Source organism: Onychomys torridus, chromosome 12 (genome assembly GCF_903995425.1).
Source record: "Onychomys torridus chromosome 12, mOncTor1.1, whole genome shotgun sequence".
Classification (NCBI taxonomy): domain Eukaryota; kingdom Metazoa; phylum Chordata; class Mammalia; order Rodentia; family Cricetidae; genus Onychomys; species Onychomys torridus.
The window spans coordinates 62233656-62253921 of NC_050454.1; the positions used below are offsets into that span (position 1 = coordinate 62233656).

General features: G+C 41.0%; 1 protein-coding gene across 4 annotated transcripts in view; it reads right to left on the reverse strand.

The window, feature by feature from the left end:
- Nucleotides 1-20266, reverse strand: part of LOC118594338 (amyloid beta precursor protein) — a 227216-nt gene that overhangs the window by 45477 nt on the left and 161473 nt on the right. For all 4 annotated transcript variants that reach the window (XM_036204208.1, XM_036204209.1, XM_036204211.1 and 1 more), the window contains 2 exons: nucleotides 13534-13662; nucleotides 11885-11984 (listed from right to left, as the gene is read on the reverse strand). In XM_036204208.1, the coding sequence (XP_036060101.1) occupies nucleotides 11885-11984; nucleotides 13534-13662 (229 nt within the window). The remainder of the gene's footprint in view (nucleotides 1-11884; nucleotides 11985-13533; nucleotides 13663-20266) is intronic.

Genomic DNA, 20266 nt, shown 5'->3' on the forward strand with positions numbered 1-20266 from the left:
CAGGTATTGATTGCACCATCATGCCGAATATTACACAGTGTTGCAGACTGAACCCTAGGCTTCATGTAGGCTAGGAAGCACTTTCCTAACTAAGTAAGGTACACCCCAGCCCTACATGTTTTACTTTTTGAAAGTCATATAAAATGTACATAATATATTATTAATATTAATATATTATTATTATTAAATATATTGTTGCAGGATGTTTGATCCGAATGTGAAACCTGCGACTGTGTTAATAAAATCAACCTTGGATCGGGGGTGGGGACAGAAACCAATTGACAGGAATTAGCCACAGTGTATGGAGGAGCCAGGAAGATGTACAGAGAGACACACAGGAAGGAGTGGGGAGGGACTTAGAGTTTTGCAATCTTTTTGGTTTGGAACAACTGGAGAGACACTCTCTGCTGGGTCTCTGAACAAAAGGGAAGGGCAGCTCATTGCTTCTAGGCCTCTCTGAGCTAGCAGGTTTTCACCCCAACATCTGACTCCCAAGTCTTTATTGATAAATAGAATGATAGAGATTTAGTTAAAAACTACATCTGGTGTCAGCGGCAGAGCCGGTGCCAGTGCTGACTGCAGGGCCTCAGGGTGCAGACGGTAGTTAAAATGTCAGTCAATTCAAGAGTAGCTGCTAAGCTGACAGAAAAAAACAACATATTTATATATTTATGTCTTTCAAATAATCAAGAACAATAAGAACTGTCACTTAACTAATGATATCTCAGTAGCAACAATAAAGTTATTTTTCTTTGTATTGGGCAAAAGATATTTACTACTAGAAGATTACACTTAAAACTGTAACTAGTGGGGCTGGAGAGATGGCTCAGTGGGTTAAGAACACTGGCTGCTCTTACAAGACTACATGGGTTCAATTCCCAGCACCCACGCGGCAGCTTACACCTGTCTGTAACTCCAGTTTCAGGGGGCCCTACACTCCCACACAGACATACATGCAGGCAAGACACCAATGAATATAATATAAAAACAAATTATACATATATATGTATAGAACAAAAAACTGTAACCAGTAACTACATTTCTTAAATAAAATGTTGGGAGTACTATTTATTAATATTGATATCTTTGGAAACTTCTAGTAATAGACACTTTGTTTGGCTACAGTTCATAGAAAAGTTTTACTATATCAAAAAAAGATGACATTTCATGACTATCTTGACACAAGATACTTCTCTTCTATCACATCATAATGAGTATGTGTAGCAACCTTCCTTTGTAGAAAAGATATTAGCTATCATTTGAAAAGACACTCAATTTAATTCTTTCCAAGACTCAATAATCATAAAATACAGATGAAATTTTAAAAAATAACAATTTTCAACTTCAAATAACTCTTTAAAAATATAAAAAAGTCTACAGGGGCGTGATAGATGGCTCAGTGGGTTAAGAGGCCTTGATGATCTTGCAGAGGATCTGAGTTCGGTTCCCAGCATCCACATGGAAGCTCACAACCCTCTGTAACTCCAGTTCCAAGAGATCTGACACTCTTCTGGCCCCCACAGGCACCAGTACATGTAGGCAAACAGTCATACACATAAACAAACAAACAAGCAACAGCAACAGAAACAAAAACTGCCAAGCCCACATATTTCAGAACGTGAAATTTGGTTTGTGTTTACTATTTCCTAGATAAAAACACTATACAAAGTTAATAAGTATGATCCCAACAACATGCTAAGGTCCATTTTACATTCTTAACTTTACACTTGTCTTTCACCTGCAACTTCCTCCTGCACTTGGCACAGCTTCAAAAGGAACATGTGTGCCTGGAGAGTTTCACTTTACCATTACAATCTCAGAAAGACAAGATAGAACTGGTGTGCCAAGGCCAGAACGGTTTAGGCTATTGCTCCTACCAGAATGAAATTTTACCCAGCCTGCTTTCCTTCTTTAGGACAAGTATGTCTCTGGTCTCACAACTGGCCTACTGAGCGCAGAGTTCAACACTGTAGGGGAAGATGCAGACTTAGGGGCACAACTGGTTATCTATCTTTTCTCAGGATGGGAAGACTCAAATAAATGGCACACAGGCCAGAAACAAAGACAGATATAAGGTAATTCTGTAGAGGTCAGGTGCTATTTCAAGCACAAGATGTAGCTAATATTTTTATGAGCACCTGCAAGTCAGCAACATCTCAGAGTTACATGCACCAAATGGTTATTAAATTCTTTGCCTTAGCCAACACATCATCTATCAATAGTGGCTGAAATGAGCTAAACTTTGCCCATCAACAACCTAGTTCATTCTCCAAGTCTAAAAGACATTGCAAATACTGTTGTTTGTTTGCTTTTTAAATTCCTTTAAGTTTTGAGACAGGACTTCCCAGTATAGTCAACATTGGCCATGAACTCATAAGCCCCCTTTCCAATCAGTCTGTGATCTTAGCTGCTGAGCCATCTTTCCAACCCTGCTGACCCAGCCTCCCTGTTTACAATTTCCTACCTAACAGTATCTGCAGAAGACAGAACATAAGAGCTATTAACAAAGACTAATGAGGCTTACTCAGTGACTCTATTGCAAAATTTGTCTCTGAGCAGAACAGCAAGAGGCAAGTTAACATCCCTTCCCAACTCTGACTCACATGCAAATGAATTCATATCATTCCCAGTTAATCCTCATGGAAGCAAACTTCAAAATTAATCTCAATTTGGCTTCATTTCCATATTCTGGGTGGCAAATATCACTACGAAGGTTTTTTTTTTTCCTTTTAAAAAAAGAACCTTGAAGGCAGCTGCTTGTTACAAACAAAAACCAGCCCTGGTTATAGTCCCGAATCATTGGTTGTTCCGAGGACTCTAGAAAAAAATCAGGACACATCTGTCGCAGTGTCCCATGCCAGGAAACCATCTTGTTACCACCACTGTGGTCTGATTACACACCCCACTCATTTTTTGTTAGAGTTTCTTTTTTGATTTTGTTTCAAATTATAGTGCCACACATAAGAGTTGGTGAGTTGAGAACATAACTCCGTGCATCATCGTAAGAATCAACAGCTTGCCCTGGGAGACGCTGCCTCAGGCAGTACCCACCTGGTTGCGATGCTCCCCACCACAAAAAAAGTAAGAGATGGCATGAAAACAGAAACTATTGATGTAGTTGTGGCTAGTACAGCTTAACAGAAAGGTCCCAGAATCTTCCGGAATTTTACTGAGATTTGGAGTAAAGCATTGGAGTATGAATTCTGCTACTTGTAAATATTCACCTTCTCCAATGGGCCTAAGGAACATCTCACAGTGGATGTCCCTCTAGCATCACGTTGTTTAGTTAATCCTTATTACAAACACTGTAACAGGAGTCTAGGGGAGGTGGCTAAGTGCACAAAGTGCTTGTTGGAAGTGTGAGTGGAGTTTAAATTCCCAGAATCTAAGTAAAAACTGTACAGATCTGGCATCCCACCTGTAATCCCAGCACTGGGGGATGGGGATCAGTATAGAAAAGGTACCTTATGTTAGCTCCATATACATTCCCATACGTACCCTTCTATGTGCCCACAGGGCACTCACTAAAAAATGGGGGAAATGATAACGACAATACATTGAGAAGTCATCTCTCTCTATAGATCCATTATAATCCAGTTATGATTAATATTGATTGCCAACCTGATGGACTCTAGAATGACTGAGAAGACAAACTTCTGGGCAAGTCTAGTTTCTAAATTGAGTGAATGAGGTTGGAAAACCCACCTTAAACGTGGGTGGTACTGTCCCGGGACCCTGTGCTGATAAAAAGGACAACACTGGCTGAGCGCCAGCATTTGTCATACACTGGTTCCCAACTGGGCTTGGCAGTGAGATCAGCTCTTGGGCGCCCACTGCCGCCATGACTTCCTAGCCATCAGGGAAGGCAGCTTTAAACTACGAGCCAAAACAAACCCTCCTTCAAGTTGCTCCTGTGGGATAGTTTGTCATAATAATGAGGAAAGTAACGAATACAAATTCATACTTCATAAGCAGGGTTCTGAGAAAGACAAAAAATTTCTAAAAAGCACCCAGAATAATCAAAATAATCTTTTACAAACAAACAAACAAACAAACAAAAACAAAAGCAGAGAACTCATACCTGCCAGTTTCAAAACCTAACCACAAAGTCACTGTAATAGAAGTAGTGTGGATCAACAGTAAAAACAGGCAGGAAATTGAGGGTACAGAAATCTATGGTCGCCAGGCGCACACCTTTAATCCCAACACTTGGGAGGCAGAGCCAGGCAGATCTCTGTGAGTTCGAGGCCAGCCTGGTCTACAGAGCGAAATCCAGGATAGGCTCCAAAGCTACACAGGGAAACCCTGTCTCGAAAAAAACCAAAAACAAAAAAAAAAAAAAAAAAAAAAAAAAAAGAAAAAGAAAAAAAAAGTTAACAGAATTTGCACACAGTACTATGGTCTTTTAATTGTGAAGAAACCATTTTTCCCCCACAACACACCGTGATGGGATGCTGGGTTACTAGGTGAAAAGGATGAACTGAGAACCTCAATTAGCTAGTATCCCACAGAAAATGAACCCAAGTAGAATCAGTTCATCAAAGAGTTAATAATACTTTCAAGGGAAACACAGGTACAAACTGTGACCTAGGGGTTGGGCAGTGGCTTATTCTATATATTACCAAAGCAACAGTTAAAAACTAATCAACTAGACTTCATCTACAATTAAACAACAATTAAAAAACCTGCATGTCAAAAAGGGTACTTGCAAAGAAAATTACATACACATACACAGGCACACACACTGGACTCCTCTAGAATAGGTAAAACATTTGCGAGTCTTGTATCTGGTAAGGTAGTGTCTGGAATACACAAAGGAGTCATACAACTCAACAATAAAAAAGGAAAGAAGCCAATTAACTTGTTATCTATTTGCTGGAACAAAAAGATCCACAGTGAGTCACTACAATGTGGGTAATATTTAATGCCTCTTATGTCTGGCAGTGTCCATGTGGAGCAGTAAAGCAGATCAATATGCTGGGCTGAATTCTAGATTTCAGGGTCAACACTGTCTTTCTGGATAGATGGTGGGGACTGTTTTTGTTAAAAATAAAGCCAACCCGATCAAAATGCTCAGCCTTTTAGCATTAGTTCTTTTTGAACAGTGGACTCTCTGAGTGTTGCTAATACAAACAGGCTTACCCCATATGGTGCACTGGAAATCCACAGGAAAATTACACCCAAAGGAATGTTTGACACGTCTACATTTATAAGACCTCATAAACAACTTCTACAGATCTTCTTGATGACAAAACCTGTTTATCTCTTCACTAAACTGAGTCAGAAGAAGTAACCTTGTACCATGATACACCCATAAATGTACATAAAGAACAGTACTTGCCAGTTAGGCTGAGTTCATCTAAAAGCCTCTCTGTTACTCCCTTTGCAAAGACCAGCTGGGGATCTGAGGCTCTGATGGCATTCTCTGACCTAGCTGTCTGGAGACACTTCAACACAGACCTTAGCAATTCAGAAAGGTGGGATACCATCTTCTTCAGTCCCTCTCCATTCGAAGGCGACAAAGCTTGTGTGTTGACTTCTGCACTAGACTAGATATTTTCATGCATGGAATTAGTGGTTTTACTTTGGAAAAGTAACTGTCTTTCTTAGAGGGAGTCAAAGATATCCATTTAGATAAAGGTAGCTAAAAACAATTCAGACATTCATTAATGCCACTGGGGAACAACAGATTGGCTTTGAGACTGTAACAATGAACCCAAGAGAGGAAGGTCCTCATATCTGTCTATGCTATGAACACACGTTGTTTCTAAATGCCTAAATCGGCTGTGAAGTCTATGTGCATGTAGCAGTCACTTTTTATGAGAACTCAAGTAAGAACAGAATAAGTTAGTAGTGCCTTCTATTCTTTACTGACAATTTTCTGTGCTCTCTCTGTATCTCTGCCCCTCACACCCCCACAACCCAGTCTATCTAGCTAGGCAGCCCAAATTGGTCTTGAACTCCACATCCTCCGCCATCAGCCTTCCAGCCTTGACTTGACAGTAACACAGGCTTGTTAATAATTCTCAGACAGCACTCACTATTGTATTGTCAGACTGAGAAGAAGCGCTGTACTAACTCCACTTTATACCCAGGTTGGATTTGTAAATCAGCCCCCACATCCACAGGCGTATTAGCCAGAGACAATAGAAGCACCACCTCTGAAATAAACATACTGCATTTTTTCCCCCCTGGAGGCTGGGAATTTTTATCAAGAGGCCACAGCAAAGTTATAATAAAAAACAAAGCTGTAACAAAAACAAGCATTCTTTCATTAAAGTGGATTTCTTGTTTCCTTGGCACATCATTCAATACCAGTGCCATTCACCACGGATTTGCTCAGCCACAGATCTTTCTGGCTTATAGTAGTTCACATTTTTATTAATTTTGAATGCTAAAAGGAAAAAAAAAACCAGCTACAAAACAATTAGAACTGCCTTTCTCTTTCCTTCCTTCTGCCTCAACTCATAAATTGGTCATTACAGCATTGTGTGAAACAGAAATCTCTGAATTGAGTGCTATGATTTTTATAGTCTTGAGGTAGCTGCAATCTGAAGAATCTTGAAAGCAAATTTAAAAAAACCCCTCAACACCAACACAAAGGTAGAACAGAACCAACACAACACAAAGGTAGAACAGAACCAATTTAGCATGGACTTAAGGGCAATGACATGGGACAAAAACATCTAATTGGTTAAAATCGACAAGTTAGCAAAGTCAAGGTTGAGCTCATGAGCAATAGGAGGGCCCTGGGATCCTGCCCCTCTGAAGGTTAAATGATGATAATTTTCATAGACATGAACTCTGAATGGCTATATTCTGTTAAAACAATGACTCAATCATCACCGATTGAAAAAACGAATTCCTAACAATATTCAGAAGAAATCAGGGAATGGCTCACCTCTATAAACATCTTTCCTACCAAGAAAGCATCATAATTTGTATGCAAAACATTTTTAAAGGGTAATGTTAAATAGTATGTGTGCTTTGGAATTTGTGAATAGTAATTTAAGCAGAATTAAAAATCATAAGGTAATAAAAGGTCAGCCTTTTATAAAAGAACTAGCAGCAGTCTGGAAATTTCTTGGGAGAGTCAAATGAGGCTCATAATTAATCAACAAACCATTGTGACAGTATGTCAACTGTGGAGATGAGCACATGACACAGGGCCAAGGCTGCAATACAGAACCACCTCATACAATGGGGAGAAGGGTTCTGCTGGGAAGTCTGGTTTATTCATTCATTACTTTGCTACCACAGCCAATGACACCATTCTGTTGGCTTGATCAATCACAGCAGAAGAAAGGGAGTTATTTTGTGCAATAGTTATGTGAGAGGCCAGCGAAGGAGCTCAGTGTGGAGGTTTTAGGATCACGAAGAAACCATCTCACAATCTGAGGGGCATCCATCCACCTTGACGCTTTGAAGGCTTGCTTCATTCTTAGGGCTACAGTAATGGAAACCTATCGAGCACACCAGGCCCTCTGCTGGATCCCGAGTCAAAGGCCGTGATGGCAGTAGAGCTCACAGGATCTGGCATTGGTGAGACAGAAACAAGCCATTTAACACAAACTATTTCTAAACCCAGTGTGGACACCAAGGTTAAATAGAAGAAAACTCAGTGTGAGAGAGGATGGGTGACAGAGAGAACACAGATGTGGGGATTGGGCAGGCCCTGGCTTCACTTCTATTTTAATCCCTCTCTATCTTAAGTGCCCTCTCTAGAGTTCAGTTTCTTCAACTATAAGCTGGGGACACTGTCACAGAATTCTTCCCAGTTGATATTAGCTCATATGCTGTCTTTGTGAAAAATACAAGAAAGCCTTGCTGAGGGTGGACAAGCCTAATGCCCGAGGGACTGACTGTGTAAAGGGTGGAGAATGACTGTGGGCCCCAACTTATTCCCTAAGCCTCCTGCTACTTCTGTATGTGCTGGTCCAGTACTTCAAGGGTGAACTTTCATAAAAAACCTAGATCACTAGTATCACATGAATTAACCACTATACCACTGCTTCCTGCTTCCCTCTCCTTTGCTAATCAGTAAGAGTTTACAGAAGTACAGAGGCTTCAGCTGGATACTGAGGGATGTGACTTTTCAGAGAAGACCATCAAGAAGAGGGAGAATCTGGGTAAGAGAGTCCAATGTGAGACAAAGGCTCAGATGTCCAGCCAGAACCTCAATAAGACCATGGAAGGAGGACAAGGTCAAAATGTGTGGTGGTTTCAGATGGTCCCAATGAGGTCTGCTGTGTGCACAGGCTCTAAACTCTAGAGTCTAGAGAAGTGGTTCTCAACAAGTGGGTCATGACCCTTTTAGGGTTTGCAAATCAGATATGTACATTATGATTCATAACAGTAGCAAAATTACAATTACGAAGTAGCAACGAAATAATTTTATAGTTGGGTGTGTTGTAGTTTGAATGTGATTGGCCCCAAAAGCCGATAGGGAGTGGCACTATTGGTAGGTGTGGCTTCACTGGAGGAAGCGTGTCACTGCGGAGGAGGGCTTTGAGGTCTTATATATGCTTAGTGTCTTAGACCACGTCCTGCTGCCTGTGGAATCAAGATGTAGCTCATTCACCACTCTCAGCTCCTTCTCCAGCACCATGTTTGCCCGAATGCCACTACATCCCACCATGATGATAATGGACTAAATCTCTGAAACTGTAAGCCCCCAATTAAATGTTCCTTTATGAGAGTTGCTATGGTTATGGTGTCTCTTCACAGCAATAGAGACCCTAACTAAGAAGGGGGTTCTTTACAACATAAGGAACTGTATTAAAGGATCACAGCATCAGGAAGATTGAGAACCACTGCTCTAGAATCTCTAAGGCACATGAGTTGCTGGATGATGGAAGGCCACATGTGCGCAGTTGCTAGAACTCTAGTAGATTTGGGATTTACTGGAGTTAGCTGTAGCATAAACAGATGGGCTGCCTCAGGGAAACACAATGGGGTTACATGATCAGGGCCAGAATTCTCTGGCAACATGCTTCTTGTGCTCTAGTCAATATGGTTTATTTGTTTGTTTATTTATTCATTCTTACAAGCTTGATTCCAGTTCCCACCAGCACCCACACAGCATCACTTCTTTGTAGTACAGCCCTCTTCCTACTCACTTTGACCCATATTAGAGATTTCAAGTTGGAAGTATACTTTGCTGATAGAGATACACCTGCGTCACTAAAGAAACACAGATGCTGGCAGTTCCTCAGCTGAAATCCCTTTCCTCCACCAGCACTATGCAGTGAAATGCTGCATTTCTGTCCAAACCATGGGCTGCATTAACCGTATTCTCGTCAAGGTACTCAAAGGCGACAACTTTTATGCAAAAGGCATAAACATTCGTAGGGACTGTCCCTTCTCATCCTTCTGCCAGTGGCTCTGAACTTCATTTGCCTCCTCATCTGTATTGAACTGACCCAAGTCTAAAGTTCGTTGATTTTGGGAAATGGCGGGTAGACGACTGAGCATTCTGTAAGGCACAAAGTGGTAGGGTTCTACAAGGGTCTTCTTCACACTGAATGACAAAAATTCATACTTTCTTTATGGAACTCTTTAAATATGAGCAAAAGTAAAGAGACTAGTATATAAGGGACTTTGTAACTACCACACAGGGCCAATTTTGGGTTTGTCTACATTCTAGCTGAGTGAAGGTTTTGTTGATTATTCATTTGTCTAACAGTCCTTCAAATGAAGAGACCATGGAAGCCTACAATGGATAATCAAGGAAAAGCATTCTTCCTGGAGAGCTCTTACCTTGACCTTTTATGACAGCTTAGAGGGTACACAGGCCTATAACGAACATGAGGTCATTACAACAAGTGTTTTTCCCTATGGCAAACAGCTATTTTAAAACGGAGCACCCAGAATTCCAAATGAAAGATCTTAAAAAATATTTTCTGTAAGTATTTGGTGTCCAATATATTTAGAATGCCAGGAATTGTGTGTGTGTGTGTGTGTGTGTGTGTGTGTGTGTGTGTGTGTGTGTGTGTTCCTCATTATTGCTTGAAACATGGGCACTAGTACTGGCCAGCAAGTCCCTAGAATCCACCTGTTTTTTGTCCCCAATGTTATGGTTACAGGCACATGTCATCCCTGACATTTTTTGTGTTTTAATATCGGTGCTAGTCATCTAAATTAAGGTTTTGTATATGTGTAGCAAGCACTTTACCCACTGAAGCACCTCCTCTGTTCTATTTCTTTTAACTAATATGTTCCTGACCTGTCTTCATATGGCAGTACTTTCTTTCTTTGAAAGGAAAAAAAAAAAAGAGAGAGAGAAGTGTGGTTCTAATTATCTATCTCTCTGTCACTGAGACTTTAAGTTTACGAATTGCCCGTTCTTGGGCATTTTACAACACTTAGGGATCTGAGTCACCATCTGTTTGACTCATTTGTGGCTAATGTTTACAGTAGTGTACTGCCAAATTAAAAGTTCTAATAAGAACAAATTAGAAATCAGAAAGTACCAACTGTTAATTAATGTGTTTAAGTACAGTAGGTCACCAGCCTCCTAGTGCTTTATAATGGCTTATAGTTCTATAGTTTGATATTATTAATGCTACCTTAATATAAGTCGCACAGGACAGGAAGCATAAGACAACCCCCAAACATACTTATTTAATATACACATCTGGAAATTTTAATGTAGTGGTATTTGCTCCACCCATGACCTTGGGCTCTACGGCCCTAAGGGGGCGGTGCTTCCTGCCATTGTGGTGACCTCTTCTAAGGAGTCGGAGAAGGCAAGTTGTCACATGCCCCTTCTCCCTGTTCCTGCCTTCAAGGAGTTGCTCCTGGTCAGATCAGAGGACGACCTCTGCTGTCTACTCCGTTCTGTAATTGTGAGTGTATTTCCTCAATTTATATCTTCATAAAGTCTGTTACCCATTTAATAGACCCACGTGGACTGATCGTAATAAATGGCACCCAAACAAATACCAGTACATTTTTAACTTCAATTACATAAGATCATGAGCCATGTTTTGGATTTTTTTCCCTTTTGGAGGGTTTTCTTCATTCGTATATAATATTTATTTTATCTTTTTCTTGACACGAGTTTTACTGTGCATCCTAGACTGGCCTTGAACTGACTATGCCACACAAGCTGGTCTTGAAGTCATTCTTCTGTTTCAGCCTCCCCAGTGCCACAATGACAGGTGTGCATTACTGCGTCCAGTTCTTGGTGTCTTAGATAGAAGACTCATTACTGATTTCTGCCTTCTAGATATAATTAAAAAGTGCAGTTGCAAGAAATGTAACAGGTTGAAAGATGCATGGGTAATGTGAGCTCTAAGTACACAGAGTAGACCAAAATGCTCTACAGTTTGTAATTATAAAGTAAGTGAAGCATAGTAAGGATCTACCGACAAGACTGGATAAATTAGAATAGGATGGTTGACATGTGACTCAATAATGAGTGGTTCATTGCTACAAGACATTCTGTGCACCGTATTCCATTTTTCGGTCTCACAGGCACTGAAAGTGAAGATCTGAAGCAACAGCAAGACTGAGCTTCACTGTGACAGGCAATCGGGGCAAGGGGACTTGAGCTTAAATCCTCAGCATCCATACAAAAAGCATGTGTCCTTGTAATCCTAGCACTGTAAGGCGGGGCAGAGGCAGGAGACTCACTGGGGCTGGCTGCCACCATCCAAGCTGTCGATCCAGTAAGAGACTACGTCTCAAGGAACGCAGCCGAGAGTAACAAACTGGAACACCTGATCTCAACCTCTGGTCCCCACATGTGCTAAAGGATTTTTCTACTCACGCCCACACGTGTGCAACCCCACCCCCAACACTAGCCCACAAAATACACTTTGCAACGTGTAGGCACATGGCATGATGACTCTTAGATGCAGAGGGAGGACGGCTCACTTACCAACTTCATCCTGAATCTCCTCAGCCACGGCAGGGACATTGTAGAGCAGGGACAGGGACTGGTTCATGCGCTCGTAGATCACACGGAGGTGTGTCATCACCTGTTGGAAGATGACAATGCTCAGGGAACAATCTTTGCTAAGGAAACAGTGATAAATAAAACACCTCCCCCTCCCCCACTAACACTGACCATCACCGGTGAACACTGAACTGAAGGGGCCTTCTTTTTCTTTCCTGTCTCCATCTTTTGACTCCTTAATTTATCTTGAAACTTACCAGTAGCCTGCATGCTTGGACCAGTCTATTCCAAAGACCACATTGGTCACCGGATTCCTAACACTGATGCTTCCCAAATACCCTATTTCCTACGTAAATACCTCTGAAAATTTCCTAAGATATTTCTAGTTCAATTTGATTGGATATTTTGTACAGAATGTGAATGTTTTTGATTTTATTCCAGTGGAAAAAAATTTTTAAATCTTAGGTTTCTGGAGACAGATTCTGGTTTTTAACCTCTGGGAACGAGAAAGCAGAAAACATTACGAAGCCTCATTGCGACACCGTCACACCTAAACGCCAGTTACAGCGGAGGTTATCATCTTCTGGCAGCATTTAGCTGAGTCGATTACAGGGTCTTCAGTTTGCTGAGTTATCATTTTCTCCATTTTGGTGGCGTTAGTCTTTACTTTTGTACATATATGCACATGTATAAATATTTGCATGTGCTTAGCTGACCATGTGTGTGTATGAGGGTGTGCAGGTGTGTGTGGGGAGGCCTGACGGTGACATTGAGAATCTTCCTCCACTGCTCTGCATCTTGTTATGTTCACTGAGGCAGGGTCTCTCAGTTGAACCCAAAGCTTACAAATATGGCCAGCGTGGCTGATCAGCTTGTTCCCGGGATGCCCTGTCCAAGCTTTCTGAGTGCTAGAATTACTGGTGGACTACCACACCCAGCGACATCCGAACTCTGGTCCCAATGCTTGTGTAGCAAGCACTCTATCAACCAAGTCACTTTTCTGTCCTGGTGGCTAGCTTTAAAAGATTAATGACTAGCTTTAAAAAAGTATTGACTGCTACAGACACTTCAGACTTTTATATTCCACATTATTGGGGAGACTTAGAAAATGTCAAGCAAGGTACACATTACTCAAATACTCTCCCCTTTAAAAAGGATTTATTCTACTTTTATTTGTGTGTGTGTGTGTGTGTGTGTGTAGGCACTCAGATATATGTGCAGGGACCAGTGGAAAGCCAGAAGATGGTGTCAGATCCCTGGACCTGGAGATATAGGTGGTGGTAAATGTGGGGGCACTAAACACAGGTTCTCAGCAAGAATAGCAAGCACTCTTAACCACTGGGCCATCTCTTTACCCCTCCTCCCCTTTGAGACAGCATTTCCCCCTGTAGCCCAGCTGGCACTGTACTGTCAATCCTTCTGCCTCCACACGTTAAGTTTTGGAGTACAACTGTATGTCATGAAGCCCGGTGAAGATTAGCTTTCAGAGTTCCAGACATGAACTCTTGCCACAGAGGTACAACAGCCCACCGTAAGTGCTTTAGAGACAAGGTAGACATCTTTCCATCACTTGAAGAAGCAGCAACTCTGGACTGGACAAGCTGCAGAAGGTTCTTATACTCAGAGCTCACCTGGGACCGGATCTGTGCAGCTTTCTTGGGGTCCACCATGCGCACATGTTCGAAATGCTTGAGGGTGTGCTGTCTGTCTTTCTGCTCCGCACGGACGTACTTCTTCAGCATGTTGAACACATGATGAGGCTGCGGGGGAAACCATAGGAACAGGAGTTTCAAGTTGGCTGGAGACATTGCTCCTCCCACTGGCATTCAGTCCAAGGGTTCCATGATGTGCAAACACCGCCAGTCAGCTTGTAGCTAATTCTCCCTCTTCTTCACTCACAGGTAATTGCTCAGGCCATTCTTTCTTCTTACAAAGTATGTGGCATTACCATTATTTCTGACACTGTCCTTAATCTAAATAGGTACTGTCTGCTGTAGAAGGTGAATAAACTTAGTATTTCCCAGGTTTCAGTAGAATCCTTCTAGTCTCCCAATGAAATTTCACAGGGTATTCATGAATGCTACATTACTATGCATGTGCGCAGCCCCAAGACCAGAAGTAATGCTTCACAAATAATCCCTTCATTAATAACATACAGTGGTGCAATAATCAAAATAAGAAAATAATAGTCAAGTTGACAACTACTCAACTGTAGGAGGAGGAAATGCTCAGCTCTATGGAACATTATCTTTCCCCTGAACAAAGGCCATCATTAAGTTGTAGTTATTTTACTTTGAAATTTAATTAGATTCCTTTTAAACCATCTAATATTCTCACGGCAACAATTAAGTTTCTTCTTTAATGCTTCTGTTTTTCTTTTATTCTAATTGGTTCTACTTCATTTTATTCCAATTTTCCATGAAAACTTTTTTTTTTTAAAGGTTTTAAGTTTCCTTTGTCCCCAGCAGTGCTATTGCTATTGGTATCTTTCCTTATGACTTCAGATGATGATTTGCAAGGTATACATCCTTCATTAGGACAAAACAAACATCCCAGAGCTATAAGAATTCATGTCAGGGAATGTTTGGACAAACACATTATTAAACATTATATCTTGGATACCTTGAAAGACAGTTGGACAGTATAGAACTTATTACCAGACACTATATGTGGTATATAAACATACCTGTATATATGTATGAGTATATGTGATAAGTATATGTGTGCATATGAGTGTATATATGAGGTTGGATTACAATGCTTTTATTATATTATATATTCAGTTTCTCTCCATTCCTGTTTACCTTGAGACATTCTCCTGGCAGTTCTGGGTGGAATTTGGTGCCCTGTCTCTGTGCCACCACAGAGTGCTGTGTAAAATTCCGTTGCTGCATTCTGTGCACACCATTATTTATGCCAGATTCTCCTCTTCAACGTGAGAGCCACGGGCAGAGACGAGGTCTCACTTTTCCTGTCTATCAGGAGCTCCCATCCACGGTGCCTGACCTAGAACTGGTGCTCTGTACTTGCAGGCACACCGGCCAGAGGCCACACTCCTGTGCTTCAGAGCATAAACAAAACCACACACACAGTCAAAACAAACTGCTTCATCTGCTTGCTTTACTTATGTACTCTAGGAGAAGTCTGTTTCACCACAAACCCAAGGAAGACCGATACCCTAGCTTTAGACACAGGGCTGAGAAGCATACCATTACAAGTCTTATTTGCATGATGGCGTGCAGCTGAATTTATGGACCAGAGGATGGGCTTTCATATTTCAGAAAGATGAAGACAGATAACTGACACGCTAAACCTATAAAGCATATATTCAAAAGGAGAGGGATTTATACTAACTAAAAAAAAATCCTTACAAGTCAGAAATTAAAGGCTGACTATTGCTGGCTCTGAGAGCTGATTTATCCTCAGGACTATACAATCAGGGCATCATTTAACCTTGACTCTAGCTTCTTGTTAAGTTATAAACACTTTCCAGGTTGGAGACAGAGGGTCACACTAACTGCATTTACCCACAATGCATCTGTCTGATGACGGCTTCAAGAACTTAATGTCTATCCTGTTTCAGTCTCTAGGAAAGGATTATTTTGAAGAAAATTCACTTTTTTTTCTTTTATGAGTTCAAATAAAAAAAAAAAAACCTTCAATTTCTAATCGAAGGATTGCTTTCATCATGGCTTTTTGTTCCTCTACTCTCAGGGGCTAAAAATGATTCTTGAAGGCATTTTGTCTTGAAAGAATTGTCACCAAAAAGTGACTCTACCGGATGCTCCAGTCTGGCCTTGGTCTTCTGTATTAAGCTAAAGAATCTTTTAGAGACTAGGGGAAGGTCATTTCTTTTATCTAGCACCTGTACACTTTTGCCATAAAATGGCATATATTCCCTTTACTATTTATTAATAGTAACACTCTTTAAAAAACATTTTTTTTTTGTTGTTGATTTTTACATCTTTGCAGTTCAGGAGGCAATGTCTTTCAGAGTAAAAGGTTAAGGAGGGGGAGGGAGAGAAAGGGGCAGGGGGGGTTGAAGGTTGAACAGTTTCGTTAGTTGACTAACTGAATGCTTGGTCCATCAAACAGGACTCACGGTCCTGTGTCTTTACTTGGTTTTCCCCTCCAGCTCCTCCCAGCCCTGCTTCCTTCCCCGACCATCAATGCCTCAGCATCTGTTGACCTCCTTGGAAGACACTGTTGACACGCTCAGTTAGCAGCACGTTCTGAGTGAGTGAGCTACATACTGGGCTAGGCGGAGCAACGCTTTTCATGTGTATGATATCTCATCGAATCTCCATCCCAGCCGAGGGCACAATGAGTTTTTTCTCTCCACCTCACAGAAGAGGCGCAAGGAAGGATCAAGTGGGCTGAAGTGACGTCTGGTCTACATTGGTCCATGTGGCATGGCCACTCGGTGTCTGGCAAAGAGCTGTCTACCTCCAGAGTCCTATACCCTGGCCACTAGGTGGGCCTGTCCTAGAATCTACCATGCCAGATTTCTATCAAACACAGATAGGTTTGACCAAGAAGTAACTGAATGGTGAAAGACGGTGTTCTGGGAGTTCTCATCTGAATTTCTAGTTCTTTACGCTCAGGGATGGGTACAGATCCTACATAGACTGTGTTTGGTACTACACATACACACACCTATGATGGTTGATTTATAAATTGGTTAGTAAAATCCCCAAACCTACCTAATGAAACAATAACAGTACAGTGAAATAAAAGCTATTTTAAACTTATGGCTTATACCTGAAATCTCCCATTTAACATTTTCAGACAGCAATGGACACAAGCAACTAAAATCAAGGAAACCATGGTTAGCGGAGATAGCAGTGCTGAATTTCCAGAGCACGCTGACTACAGTTCTTTGTAATAACTGAGAAGATTCGGATTTAGATTACTGAATCCCATTTACGTCCTAGGCTCATGGCAGGTCTCAAGCAGGAAGGAGAAACAGCAAGATAGGAATGTCCTCCGTCAATCTCATTAGAAGATTACTGGAAAGTGATTCAAGGTATTAGTTACAAGTTAGGCTTTTGTGATATTCATGGGGTTTCCTTCTGAATTCATCCTTATCTTCTATTAAGTCTGATAATTAAAGACTGAATGTGTTCACATGTTTTCAATGCTTATCTCACCTAACACTGCTATTTCTTTGTGTGCTTCAGAAAGATATTCCTAACTTTCCCTGAAAACCCCCAGAGCCTGATACAGAGCAGGCAACAGCGAGTGCACCAGACAGTGAAGATCCCCCAGCCCTGTCCCTGTGTGTACCATGCGCCCTGAGGGCCCAGAATGAGCTCTGACCTCATCATGCTGTCAGCCTGGAGTCTCCCATGAGCAAAGCCTGGGATAGCTGATAATTCTGAAGACCTTAGGGTGCCCCCTCAATAAACGAACTGCAGGGTTCTGCTTGGTTGCTCTGACCTTGCAATTGCAAGTATCATGCTTAGAAATTGAAAAAGTTAGATTAATTCCTATGGTGGGGAGCAGGCAGACAAACTCAAATGGTGTGTATCTGGGCCTCACAGATGTCAGTGTTCAGATAAGGAAGAAAAACAAGCAGCATTCCACCCCTCCCCCCCACATTACTATATTTTCATTTGTGTGTGCAGAAGTAGCTCTGCTTTGGCATATGACTCATGTGTACTTCCTTTAAAAATGAAATAGATGACCATCCTCACACTTTCAGTCACAATTCTTCAAGGTGGGGGTTAGTTATTTCTAGAGCTCTATAACTGATCTTAGAATAACAAGCAATCATTATTGTCTAGGGAGCTTTATTTGATTATGCCGGGACAAAGATGGATTTGGTAAATTTTAATTAAAAATAAGAAGCATTCAATCAAGAATGGCAGAAAAAAAAGCGTTATCTCTACTGTGTCTGTATACAGAGCACAGAAGCAAATTCTCTTAAGGTGATTGTTAATAAACATTAGCCTGACCACATTACTCATATTCAAAATTGAATTTCTCATAGAACAAGCAAAAATTCAGTGCCTCATCATAAATGTGTTGATAATAAATAATTGAATATTTTCTTGTTTCTACTTATAATGTCAACTACCCAAAGTCTTTAAATTTTCTCTAACCAGCAGTATAGGTATTTTACTAGCAAATTCTTATTTCAGTTAAGACAGTCTTACTATGTATTTAACACTGAAATTTGGTTACACTGGCATTGGGTGGGATCTAAACCTCATATTAAGGGTAAAGAAAACATATCTGCCCCACAAAAACTCAATATATTCAGCCATTTCCATTGTCACTATTGTTTTTAGGACAGTCTTTACCCGCTAACTGCATCATCTCTGTTTGCAGCTGATGTGGCCCTTTCAATTTGCCCTTCCCTCACCTTAGAATCACACCGCCTTTTAAAGCAGCATTTACAAATTAATTTCTGCAAAGACGAGGGATCAGCACAGCTGAAATGGATGAGATGGCATCTCCAGTGAGAGCAAAGAAGACAAGCATTCACTATCACTATCAAGCAGGACACACACATTTTGAAATGGGGAAAAAGGGTATGGCATACTCCTGCCTCCTACCATAGTTCCCGGCACAACGTGGCTGCTAATAAATGACTTAATTAAAATCAATAAATGACTGCTAATTAAATCATTGAGCGACTCAGAGCCAAGTATAATTTCAGAAGCAGTTCCAGTGTGTAGACTATTCTTTGTACCTCACCCATGAAAGTGAGCATCTCTCTGATGAGAAAACCAGCCTCCCAACTTTCAAAGACCACAGTGAAATTCCAAACCCACTCGATGTATTTATCCAGTATTTTCCAGTCTTTTAGGAAGGTGTTTTAAGTGGGCAATCATCCCAGAAAATACTTAATAGAGTCCAGATATATCCAAACTTCTCTTAACAAGGCTCATTCCTCTTATTCCGAAAGATCTTTATACCATGTTGGTATCAGGTTGATGTCCACAAAATGGAAGGAAATCATGACCTTTCCCTGTCTAAGGTAATAATGAAATTCCTGACGTCCCAGCTGTATCACATTTTCCATTGTTCTTTTATATCATTTCTCAGTTTGGTGTGCCTGGGACTTGGTGTGAAAGATACACATCACTAACAGAGAAGAGGCTTCTCCGTGCCACTCATGTCTAAATACATGGCTCTTCACTCACTCGGTTATGTGGGAAGCACGTTACAGGACCCACCCATCCTACTGTTTTATTCAACAGCTTCATGCTTGATTGGCTTCTTAGCCTAGTAGACACTTGTGCTTTACGTCATTTCCTGACGGGGGTGAGTGAGCAACAAGAGAGTTTGAAAGGCTCCTGCCAAGGACAAAGCAAATGACTCATGACACACGGAGTCTAACCCTTCTAGGGCATGAGGGACTTCCTCAGAAAACCCTCTCCTGAAGCATTAAATTGCACCCTAGTGGTTTCTAAAACCTTGAACTTTACCTCCCCAGGAAAAAGTAATTTTCTCCTGTTTTTACAAAGCCACAGTTTTTTGCAGTTTCAAATCTCAGATTAAAAAAAAAAATGCTAGCATGTGATAGAAAGCGTATAGAACACTCTCATCTGCTGGTTAAAGACACTTGAGAGAGTGACACCTCCTCCTCCTCCTCCTCCTCGTGATGGGTCCCAGCTGAGGCTGTTTCTCTATTTTGCCACCAACATTCTAAACATTCTCAATGTTACAAAAGAAATCAGGGAGAAAAGCAACAAGAACAAAACCAGAAAAACCGATGTAAACAAAAGGAAACCAGTAGAATAAATCCAAACCAACCGGGAGAAACTTGCACTGCAGTCTTTGAAAAGAACATTTTTTTTTCCTGTCTTTAAGTTGAGTGGTTGGCTGAAAATTTTAAAGCCCAATACAAGATGTATCTATGGTATTTTCTTTAGAGAAATCACTATGTTGGGTCAAACACAAATTTTACCAAAAGCAATAGAGAAAAACAGCGGAAGATTCATTCCTGAGGCTTCCTCCATTTGGTGATTTTCAGTTCAGATAACAGGGGTGCATTTCACAGGAAGAGTTTGGATATAAGGCTTTTTTGCATAGTTCACATCGCTAGAGCAGAAGTATTGCACTGATCAAGGAAAGTCACTGCTCATTGGTTCCTCTTTAACTAAGAAGCAGATCTTCCCAACTGGAACAGTCCACATGTTCCCCACTAACTTCAGTCCCCCTGGAAGGAAGACATCCATAGTCTTGTCTCAACCTTCAATGAGTCCTTCTGGTTTTGAATTATGGACAAACAAAGCTAGAAAAATGTTAATTGAAAGAGGAGTTGAAAAATTAACCCTAATTTTCAAACTGGGAAGGACGAATTCCTTTATTAAGTAACTTGTTCCTAGTTACAGATTAAATAGCTGTCTTGGG